Source organism: Periplaneta americana, chromosome 13 (genome assembly GCF_040183065.1).
Source record: "Periplaneta americana isolate PAMFEO1 chromosome 13, P.americana_PAMFEO1_priV1, whole genome shotgun sequence".
In the NCBI taxonomy this organism is placed as follows: domain Eukaryota; kingdom Metazoa; phylum Arthropoda; class Insecta; order Blattodea; family Blattidae; genus Periplaneta; species Periplaneta americana.
Genome location: NC_091129.1, coordinates 130,353,838 through 130,366,320, shown reverse-complemented (window position 1 = coordinate 130,366,320; position 12,483 = coordinate 130,353,838). Strand labels below are relative to the sequence as shown.

Here is a 12,483-nt window from a genome sequence, read left to right as displayed (position 1 = left end):
GGGCAGGTCTTTCACTACAAATTCAGCTTTTTCCAATCTTTCCTATTTTCTGCCTTCCTCTTAGTCTCCACATGTGATCCATATATATCTTAATGTCGTCTATCATCTGATATCTTCTCCTGCTCCGAACTCTTCTCCCATTCACCTTTCCTTCCAGTGTATCCTTCAGTAGGCAGTTTCTTCTCAGCCAGTGACCCAACCAATTCCTTTTTCTCTTCCCGATCAGTTTCAGCATCATTCTTTCTTCATCCACTCTTTCCAACACAACTTCATTTCTTATTCTGTCTGTCCACTTCACACACTCCATTCTCCTCCATATCCATATCCATATTCGTTTCTCTTCATTTCGTCGTAATGTCCATGATTGTTCCATTACACTCCACAGGAAGCACTTCACTAGTCTCTTCCTTACTTCTTTTTCCAGAGGTCCGCAGATGATGTTCCTTGTTCTATTAAAAGCTTCCTTTGCCATTGGTATACTCCTTTTGCCTTCCTGGCAGCAGTTCATGATACTGTTCACAGTACATCCCAAGTATCTGAAGCTGTTCACTTGCTCTACTGCCTCATTTAGAATTAGCAAGTTTACCTTCTCTATTTTTCTTATGACAACTGTCGTCTTGTTTGCATTTATCTTCATCCCATACTGCTCACAGATGTCACTTAGCTCCAGTAGTATAACCCTTAGAATCGTCCCCTCTTCTGCTAACAACGCCATATCATCAGCAGATCTTTTAGTTTAGAAATTATAGGCGCGGCAAAATTGCCTGAAAATGTGTGTATTGGCTTTCTGGGATAGTACCTACCCTAGTTCTTGACCGAACTATACGTAAAAGCCTTGCTGAAAAGGTTATCGTTCCTCTCTGCCCACTCACATCAACTTACAGGTCACTGACAAAAAAAAAATAGTATTCCTGACTCAGGCCAACTCATCAGTTCGTAGCAGTACGCAACGTTGTCACGTTTTTTTTTTTTAACAGAGTAGTATAGTCTGTCGCAAGCGTTTTATCAGGCATTACGTCAACAATAACTTACTGCATATCGGACAGTAATATTATAGATGAGTTGTGACAACGTCGTATTTAAAATTCAGAGCCATTTAATGCGGTCTCCTACGTAAATAAAAACATTGCGGCAAGATGACTGTGCGCTTGTTACACAGCGTTGTAATGTTTTCTTTCTCTTGCTAAATTGAATTAGCTCAGCCGCTGGGCTGGCAAATATGATTTAACAGAGCAGTTTGCAGTTGTCTCTCGTAAGTCTTATCAGCCATTACACCATCAAATTACTGCAATACCTCTGGCAAGGGATCACGAGCCTTTGCAATGATAGAAGAGTATAAACTTCGACCTGATTATTCTGAAAGGTTCTCTTAAGTAGAATTCTAAGTTCAATGAAAACCGTGAAACGCAGGAGAAGAAAAGAATTTGGTATGTATTTCTGTATCACTCTGTTATCATGCTAAGGTACGAATGTACTTGCGTACTTGGCTCCTAGTCGTGTCATGCATACATTACCGTAAACGAAAAAACTGAGCGGTGACGCAAATTTCGCACCGAATAAGGGTGGAAAGTCGCCGTGAAAGTGGTGGCATGCCTTGCATGCAACTTTCGTATGACCAAGTAGAATCCGTGACATCTTAGATGTGATTAGTCGAGACTTATGGAGGCCTTGGGTATACTCATTTTGGTCGGTAGGTGTGTATGGATAGATCAGTCTTCCTTCGGTAGCGAAATTGTAAAGAAATGCCAAATATATGTGAATAACTCAATGTCATAAACCATACTACCTAAATTGTCAATTATATGTTCATTATAGAGAACCATTGCGTTGTTTTATAGGTTGCAAAAGACGACTAACGATAAGCGATTGGGCTCTCATGACGTACATGTGCAGTCAGTAGGCAACAAACTCAGCTGACGTCATAATATCTCATGTGCAATCGGTAGGCAACTAAGCTGACGTCATACTATCTCATGTGCAATCGGTAGGCAACTTACTCAGCTGATGTCATACTATCTCTATAAATAGCAGTAGACTTAATACGAACTACTGGACACATGAAGTCGAGTATGGTCTCTATATAAACGGATATGCAAGTCTAGCACTCGTTGAGGTTAAGGTTTGAAATTGAGAAAAAAAATTAAACTCAACTTTATACACAGGGTCGGGGCGATTGACTTCGCGTTAACAGCACAACACTAATTTTGAAATACTTTTGTTAAGATTACATATAGCCTATTTCAGGAAGTTACTACTATAATGTAAATATCACAACGTACATGCTAAAATACAGTATGTACTACATAGGCCTATCTAGCATAATGCTGAGCCCACAATATTGAGGTTAGGTACGTAACAAAAATTACATTATCTCCCTAATATTAATGGTAGTGCTTTCAACACATTCAAAAACAAATTGATATGTTAACTAAAAATTAATTTAAAACAAGCTTATTTATACTAAATATAAAGTCAGCCGCGTAGGAATACTTAACAGCACGCATATTTCTGTCATGCAAGTGTCATTTCCGTACTTGCTTTCAAATGCAGGATACTCAATACAATTAAGGCAGCTGTCTCACTACTAATTGTATATTAGGCCTAAGAACTTCATGTTGTGTGTCACTGCACACGTTCATTATATACCGTATCTACTTTGTAGAAGAATTATAACATGCACAATGTGTGTTGTAAAGTCACAATATCTGTAGGTTAGATAAAATAAAAAACTATAAAACAGTTTAGACTAGAGATAAATGTGTGCTAGTCAGTAATGATTAAGTAGAAAGTGACACGATAACACTGAAAAATTAGCTATATCTATTCTAAGCTACATTATTTTACTAAATAAAAATTATGTATAAAATTGCGCAGTACGTTAAAAAGTTTCACAAGCCTAACAATCAAGTTCACGACATACAATTTCTAGGAACTGGCATGTCTCACAACCGAATGAACACACGAGGTAATACAGTAACACTTACCACAAGCAACTTTCGCATCGGGATCTTGTCTGAGGTGCGCATCAAGAATGGCATCACTAATTTGATCACACATTTTATCTGAAAACAAAATTGCACATAATTAAAATCATTTTCATCAATGTTTTCACAACACTAGGTCACAGCACAAAACCTGACGTATACGAGGTCATTTACACCAAACATGTGATTGCTGTTTGAACTTCCCGCTGTCATAAAAATTAGTTTGTCTCAAGATAACACGATAATAACATCACACTTTACTGAATGAAAACCTTTGTTTACAAATTAAGACCGTTATTACATCATCCCGCCTCGTGTTGCCAGACATGAAAATGGCGGCATACAAGAAATATTTGTATCGACTTATAACGTGAACATTGTTATATGATCACAATCAATACACACTAATTTTCGTCGAAACCATTAGTATCACATTTTAAGTCACTTCATTGGCAGAAGGCCATTTGATATTAGAAACTAACATGTTGCGCACATGGTTGCGCGCCACTCCACGCTTATATACCATTTACAGTACATAAATTGAATAGTAAAATAATTATGAACTTACCCGGATGACCTTCACCTACTGATTCTGATGTAAACAGAAATGTATCTTCTAGTAGTTCCGGTTCCATGTGTCCGTTCTGTTGAAATCCGTTTATATACGGTGATGAAGTCTCGGGCATTCTGAACCTATGTCCTAACTCTGTTACTGCGTCGGATGCTACTGTGGAAAAGAGGTCTGAACAAGCCTCTGCAGTGGTATTTATCACCTCTGGTCTGTCACGTGACTCACCAACCCGAGCTCTAGTATCGTCAGTGGAACTAAAAATTGAACAAACATTATTTGCATTAATAAGCGTTATGATTTAACATGTTTACAAATTGAAAATTAGAACAACGTTGAAATAATTAACCGAAAGAATCTGCCGCAGTTTTGCTCCAATTTATATACTTTATTCTCCACAAAGCAAAAACTGTACAGACATTTGAATTTCTTTATTACAGTTTTCGTTTTACTATTCAGCAAATATAAACTAATCATAATAGATTTTATTATAATATTTTAATTGTTGTATGTGTTCCCAAAAGCGTTAATATAAGTAATGGTAGTTTGTTTTGAAAACCAATAACAAATCCTCCCCAACAAGTGCTCTTTGTATATAAACACATATTGCAGGCTTGGTATTGATTAGCGCTAGTAAAAGTGGCAAGTTAAGGAACCACATACAACTCATAATAAAATAGAAAGTCATTCACAACGCAATTTAGTTTAACATAGGAATTATCACAACAGGAAACGTTTTCAAATTACATCAAATATACCTTTTTTGTGTGTGCATGCTCAACTGAGAACTCCGTCTCCAGTCAGCCATATTGGAAGCATTGATACAGTATGATGATATTCAATCGATACTATCACTCGATCGGGGAAGTAGTTAAGAAATGTAGCGTTAGATGGCGACACAATCACACGATCTAGACAACGTATTATGATTGTCTTTGACAGCATTTAAAAGAGATTTGTGAACACCGTTTTAAATGCTAACCCATCAATGAATTTAGTTTTTCTTCGTGTATTTTTTTTTTACAAAATATTCACAATGAACCACCAGTATAAAGTATCTCATCTTCTCCCACATAGAAGACTTTTTTTTTTAATTCATGGATGTAGATGTGGATGGATACGTAGATACGAGAGAAATAATATATTGTTTTAACCAGCAATATTTTGAAAGCAGAATATTATAATTGTTATCACTCGACTACAGTAGCTATAATAAATTCCAACTTAAAAATGTTATAGTTGACAATGAGCGATAGCCTACATAAAAAGGACTAATCGTTACAAAACATCCCGCGTGATCCTATGTAAATTTTTTAAATATTTATGACGAGAAACTATTCAGAATACATCTTTCAGACCTGAAGTTTATATTTGGAGAAATTTTCAGTTCGAGGAATAATTCATAAGATTCTTGAAAAATGAAATCTCTTTCTAACCTATTTTTGTAATGACTAGGATAACTTCAATAATGAAAGTCAATTCCTATAAATACCTGTAAACCTTAGAATTGTTGACTGAAGATATTTTCGTTGGAGGCGTAATTCCGTACATTCCTCTGACAAACGCTATTACAATATTAATATTTAATTGTTTATATATTGTGATTATATTGTTTTGTTTAATTTGTCACTTTGTCTTTCGTGTATGTAAAAACAACGGTAAAAACAATACTCAATCGATTGACTTTTCCTAGAATAAGTCGATATCTTCTGTCGATTTTTTTTAGATAGATAAGCTTAAGTATATTGTTTTTTTAGGTAGTAGATAATATATTTATTATATTATTTCAACATCATAATCACAGTCTAGTATATACAGTCACAAAGCTCAATACGTAGTAAATATGCATCCATAGATAGTTGCTAACCACTAGGATCGCTAATATCGCCTCATTACAGACAATGCGAAATAGTACGAGCACAGTTTATTGTTCCTAGCACCCTCACAACTCAAGCTTCGTGACTGTATATACTAGACTGTGATCATAATCACCAGATAAATCGACTTAAAATGTGAACAATATGCGTTATATAGTTTAGGGAAAATATGTGTATACGACATGAAAGTAAATTACTCTTTGTATCGGGGATATTCAAAGCGTGTACTTTTGATTCGAGCATTTCATTGAAGTATCACACTATTCTTTCTTTATATTTCATTACAATGAGAAAGCAAGAATAAATTAAATTCTACGGAAAATGAAACATTTTACATTTATATGTCAAGTTCAACCTTTGCATAGGGTCGCACTTCAAAATGAGAAGTAAATTAGATGTTGTTCTTATAAAATTGAAAGGTAACTGTCAGAAAATCTAACAATCCCACATAAAAATAAGCTTCTTAATGTTGCAGTTTTGTTTGCCTTCGTAAGTGAAAATATTACAGTTCGCAAACATTGCTAGTATCCTTGTTGGAAACTGGTATATTTCACAACACTGGCTCAGCAAATAATAAAATTGAGGGGTCCGAGCTTCATTATATTTCTTTTCAATAGGGTCAGAGTTACACTGAATTTCAATAAGAGAACTTCCATTTGGATATTACTATTTTCTTACTGAACAAAGAGAAATCGTCCACATACGACTTAAATTCTTTAAACATGTTTTCATAGTCGTTAATTAAATGTTTTTTATGTTGAAAACATAAGTCGGAAAAACGAAGTGGAGTTTATCGAGGTGCGCGAAGATTTGATGTGAAGATACAGTATATAGGGGAGAGGGAGAAATTCCAAGTGGAGAGACAACAGACGAAAGAACTGGCGGAATCGCAAGAGTCAGGACGACAAGGGTCAAAGGATCCAATCCAGTAAGTGAATTACATTATTGGAACACAATTATAGGAAATCTAATGTAATGTTCTTTAGATGGGTATATCAATCAAAGTCGAACAAGCTTCTATCAGACTGATCGTACAATATCACAAGTGTCCCATGTTGTCTAGCTACTGACGTGCTAGTAGGATGTCCAGATGTTCTATAGTAGATTAAAAGATTATTGCTGTTATTGAAACGACAATAAATATCACGACAGCATGAAATATCTTGAGCTCTTGTGACTTGTTCGTATTTGTTAACTACCTCCGACCTGTTTATACAAAATGTTTCAAAATTCAATAACTGGAAGGGGTAGTTGGGATGAGTAAGGAAAACATTTTTTTGTCAGACTGGGTCGGTGACTGATTCCGCTATGCTATGATAAATAAAAACTCATAAGAAAAACATTAAAATTTCATTGTTTCACGAATTACAACAGTCATTCACATTGTCCTCCGTTTATCTCCAAACAAAGCTCACAGGGACGCACCATTGGTTGTCGCACTTTTTTCAACACACCTAATTGTGACGCTGCCATGATTTTGTAACAGATCCTCGCCGTCGTTTATTGCCATGGTGAATACCAAATTGCTCATGTGGCCCCAACAAGAAGTAGTCCAAGCAGATAAGATCTGGTGATCTTCGTGGCCAAGCAAACTGTCCAGCACGACCAATCCATCGGTTAGGGAAGTTGGTATTCAGAAAATGACGAATGTTAATGGATCAATGTGTTGGAAAACCATCGTGCTGATACTACATGCGTCGTCTCACAATCCAAGACATTATCAAGAAGGGAGAAAGTATTTTCTGGAGAATGTAGGGGTAAATGTTATCGTTTACACGCCATGACAGGAAGATGGAACCAACCGTTCATTCATGCATAAGCTTACAAGCTGACTGGTGACTGCCACGTTCAGACACTGCAGTGACAACTTAGTCGTCGCGTAGCAGGATAATAACGCGTTGCCGACCCCATGTTGCTTAACAAAAATTATTTGTTTTGGCCTCCTGAATTATACCTGCCAGTTTGTGTATTGGATTCTGCAACACCTGTTTTATTGATTATTATGTCATTATTACTAGAAATGTTGTGCATGATTCATGGACCCCATAGCAAACGTAATTTTCCACATCAATTAAAGAAGAAAAAAGATGGAATCTTCGCTGTCTACAGAAAATATGCAAGAAAAGTGGCATATGCCAAGAAATCTCTGAGTGGAACAGATAATATTTTTATATCGATGTGATCTTTCGATGAGCTGGTAGACAGATTTTTACGTTCAGTTTACGTTCTAGGGAAAACAAATTCAGTGGTATTTACTCATATTAATATATACTGTATTTTATTAAAAAAACATAACTTTATTAATATTAAATATACTGTCTTGTGGCTTACTAGCCATACCCATGCGTTTCGTTTCACTTGTTATTGACTTAAACCTATTATATTTTTAAATAGCCTACAGCACTGTTATTATCTGAATAATTAGCTTATTATAAGTTATAAGTCGTTTGCTACTAAATTGTTTTCAAAGTTGTATTTAGTGGGACTCAACTTATTTTGCATACCAAATTTCATAAAAATCTATTCAGCCGTTACCGAGTGAAAACATACAAACAATTACTTTCAAAAATGCGATTTTTAGTCTCAACATGTTCATTATAATATGCTAACTTCAATTATTAATATATATATATATATATATATATATATATATATATATATATATATATATATATATATATATATATATATATATATATATCAGAAAAATTTAAGTTACAGTTTCATTACTAGTACAGATTATTCTGATTGAGGTGGCATTGACAACGCATTGTTATTTTAAAACTCATATTTCTCGTTTTATTATCAGTTCTATAAAAATTTCGCATAGGATAAAATTTGTCGGAAACATTTTTAAAGGAACTTCTGTTATGTAACATTCTTCTGAAAAAAAAAAAAACAATTATAAGAGAGATTTTGATTTATTCATTTCAGGCCCCCTTACAATCCTCATTTTAAAGGAAGTATTTTGAATGTCATATTGCCTAAGATCTAAGTGGGACCCAACTTATTTGCATACCAATTTTCATAGAAATCCCTTCAGCCAATATCGAGTGAAAAAAAAAATACAGACAGACGGACAGCAGAGAGCAATAATTCAAAACTGTTATGTTTGGTCTCAAGATAGTTCATTATAGATGTTAACACCAATTATTTTTGCAAAAGCGAAAATTACCAGAAAAATTTGGGTTACAGTTTTATTATTTGTATAGATTATCATAATGTTACCATGGCAATTTTCCATTGTTCAACTGTAAATATTCAAGAAATTCTTTCCTAACTGCTACCGCAGTAAGACTCGCCTTTCGTGATGTCATTTCATCTTGATTACGACGCTTTGATCCTGAAAAAAGTTCTCCATTTTCCTCAAAATCAAAAGTATCTGGTAGTGATTCAGTAATGGCAGAAAGTTCCACACTGTTTCCACAAACTAAATGCGTCACAAATCCGAAAGAATCTCGCATTGTGTTGTCACTCCTGGTTCGCCAAAAGGCGAGACTTGGCGAATTGTTCTGCAGTTCCCTGATTCCACAACACGCGCCGTGTAACTTACCTTTTGTGGAAACAGGGCATCATCAATTCATAATAAACATTATTAGCTTTGTAGTTTCATAAAAAAAAGTTACTGTGAATTGTTTCAAAGCGAGAGTTGCAGGAATGTGAACCGTGTTGCAGAACTAAATTCCTCAAATGCTCAGGAAATCCTTACTTAATACTTTCCAGAGGAAAAGGTAACTGAAATACTTCACTTGTATGTCGTTTGTTGACTTAAGAGATAACCGCAATAGGCTACGCGTGACGCATTGTATTATCTGCATTTCCATGTTGACGGAATCACATATTTTCTCTGAACTTAAAATACCACAATATTGCGACAGATTTAAGACAATAGGAATATAATATGAAAGCGGAAGATTACGTGTCCAAACCAGCTCTGAATTTGTGAATTGTTTGGTGCGCCTGACTTCAAATTCATAAATCACTCAGAGGGGGAGATATCCATTAGGTATTCCAGAGTCGTTATCGGTACATAATGCAGCGACTTTCTTAATGATTTACACCGAATTGAATCGGGACAGTTTCAGATCTTTTGTCGAATATCAGCAAGAGATTTCGGAATATTAGTATGAAAAATAGGGCCAACAATTTGCAAGTGGGACAACATTTCGAAAAGTAATATTTATTCAAGAAAGATTAGCAACTGCTTCGATTTCTGGCAACTGGGCATTCGTGCGCAAGTTTGATGTATTTATTCAAAATGTCGAAACAGCTGATTTCAAGGACTGTTTCAATTGTTTTTCTTGTACTTAATTTTTTTAGTAGGTTATTTTACGACATCTCAGGTAATTTAGCGTCTTAATGAAATGAAGGTGATAATGCCGGTGAAATGAGTCCGGGGCCCAGCACCGATATTACCCAGCATTTGCTCATATTGAGTTGAAGGAAATCCCCGGAAAAAAAACCTCAACCAGGTAACTTTTCCCGACCGGGATTCGAACCCGGGCCACCTAGTTTCACGGTCAGACGCGCTAACCGTTACTCCACAGGTGTGGACTGTAGTTAATTTATTCAGCAGAAATAGTTGTTAAGTTTGTACGCCAAGTATGCTGATTCGTATTCTTCATCACTTCATCTTCCCATTTTCTTCGTCGATTTTTGTTTTTCACTTCGGAAAGATGTCAATAATAAATCACATTAATTTTTTTACGTAATTCCCCTACAGTAAACAACACATACCTATGTATTCATTGGAATAAATAAATAAGTAAATAAATAAATATATATGGGCTACTTTTGAAAATCTTTGACTATTTACGTATATAATAATAATAATAATAATAATAATAATAATAATAATAATAATAATAATAATAATAATAATAGTAACGCAAGTCTACATTGCAGCTGAACATTTTTCCGATAGCTTACCAAGCATGTTCATTTAGCCTATAGTTTTCTATCCAAGGACAGGTATTTCACTGCAAACCCAGCGTTGTTCAATCTTTTCTATTTTCTGCCTTCCTCTTAGCCTAGATCACATATGTAACAGATAGGTCGGCCTTATAGGCTTTGACGTTAACAACTTTCGTCAGGTTTTCTACACTGCCATCTAGTTGTTACATAAGGAGTCACGTCGTAATTCCCATTTGAATTGCATTAGCGACTGTACTGCCATCTCGTGTTCGTTTACGGCGGACGGGTGGCGTTGTTCTCTTCAAAGTGCTGCCGATTTTAATATAGCGATGAGTTATCTGTTACATATGTGATCTAGGCTCTTAGTCTCCGCATAGGTCTATGATCCATGTTTTACCGTGGAAAGATTCATCATGCCACTACATTTGCAGTTTTTCTTGGGAAAGATAAATTTAACGCGGTTGCTTTCCGCACACAACTCTTTCTTTCGCATCTTAAAAGCCCAAGCATGTAATAATGTAGTACATTTATTGAACAGAAACTAAAAATTGCACATTTTATTATTGCCTAATTTCCGAAAAGCCCAAGTTATGTTTTCTTACATTATTTTTAATAACCTGGTTTGATACTTGGGATTCCACAAAATTATTTTGTTCCAGTATACTTCGGTAGTAATAATAATAAGTAACTTCTGAATACTTCGATTTCGACATGTTCAAAGTCAAGTAAAATATATAGCTGTAGTGTTTGCTGCTCATACTGAGCTACGACGATGTGCAAATGTCTCGTCCAAGGTTCCCAGGTGTTCTGAGTGAAATTATGGTAACATGACGCTGAAATTATAGCTTCCTATCACGACTTCAACTTATAACAATTATTAAAACTAAAATAACTCTTCGGGACAGAAAAATTATATAAAAAACATTGAAAATTCACACTAATTATTTAATGGGACATTGAAATGTTTAAAGTAGTCACTTTTCAATGCTCAAATTTGTTGCGCCTAATGATTTGGTTCCATTATTTTACTCCACTCACTAGTGTATGAGAAAATAAAGGTCACTTTAATTACTACGGAGCTGATTCCTGTGTAATTAATTTTTTTTTTGCGTGTGATAAAACACAATTAACAAAGTTAAAAATTCCGAACATGAAGTTTCAAGTTTAAAACCCTAATTTTATTTCACATAAAAACACATATTTTCACAAAAAAATTATGTAAATACATATTTTCAGGAAATGTATTATAAACACATAAATCTTGGAGTTTTTTTAATTAAATAATTTTTTACAAGAACTTTTAAATATTTTAAAACTAAATCAATTATGTCACTCAGAAGCACGTTATCTTTTTAAGAATTCTTGGTTGCTTTGTGTTTCTAAGCGTTATGTGGTGTATCCGTGATCCATTTTTGTATATAATAGCATCGCCTAAAGTTCTGAGAACTGCTAGGCAGCATATCAGTGTTATTATTAGAGAATAAATTAACATGGACAAGGAGGAGAGATTTTGCAACACATAATTAGGAGTGTTTATTGTTGCTGAAGATGATTTCATTCCACGCTTTGTTTGTGAAACACAACAGATAAGAGCTCGGGTATGAACATTATTTAATTTAAACAAATCTCTCGCCTCTCCCTCATGTCCATCAAGTAAGGCAATATATCTCGTTGTGATTCCCTGTTATCGGGCTTCGTCAATCGATATCCTTCAAGATATACTGAAAGATGGTTGTTTAAAAAACGATTTGGCTTTCCTATTAGCAAATCTAAGCTTTTTGTGTGACTCCATAAAAAAACTCGAAACATCCAAAAACCTGTTGTGGGAGGTGCGTGCCGTGAAAATTAAACTAGACTCGCTACCAGGTTCAGAAGTACAAGTACTAAGGGACAAATTCCAGATTGTGTTTGGTAAAAACAGTGGATATAAAAAAATGTGTAAAGTTGCTCAAGTATTGGAGGGTGTGCCTGTAGGTGAAATTGACGGTGTTTGTGTTTGTGACATTTCTCTCTTTAAATATGCACGTCTGACGTCCTGTGATGTGGAAAGATCGTTTTCACAGTGTAAGTCGTTGCTCAGAGATAATCGGCATGCATTTGTGATGGAGAATTTGGAGACGACCTTTGTTGTTCACTGCAA

General features: G+C 35.0%; 2 protein-coding genes across 5 annotated transcripts in view; one reads left to right on the top strand and one right to left on the bottom strand.

Moving 5' to 3' along the window:
• Positions 1-12,483, top strand: part of LOC138712442 (calcitonin gene-related peptide type 1 receptor-like) — a 241,196-nt gene that overhangs the window by 14,486 nt on the left and 214,227 nt on the right. The window lies entirely within an intron of this gene.
• The window catches only part of Sam-S (S-adenosylmethionine Synthetase), a 93,947-nt gene that overhangs the window by 42,483 nt on the left and 38,981 nt on the right, over positions 1-12,483 (bottom strand). Inside the window, exons 1-3 of one of the 4 annotated variants that reach the window (XM_069844265.1) lie at positions 5,045-5,118; positions 3,553-3,809; positions 2,985-3,062 (exon numbers count right to left, since the gene is read on the bottom strand). In XM_069844265.1, coding sequence (XP_069700366.1) covers positions 2,985-3,062; positions 3,553-3,809; positions 5,045-5,103 — 394 coding nt within the window. In that variant the 5' untranslated portion in view covers positions 5,104-5,118. Of the gene's footprint in view, positions 1-2,984; positions 3,063-3,552; positions 3,810-4,310; positions 4,376-5,044; positions 5,119-12,483 lie in introns of those variants that run through there. The other 3 variants (XM_069844266.1, XM_069844267.1, XM_069844264.1) reach the window with 3 other exon arrangements.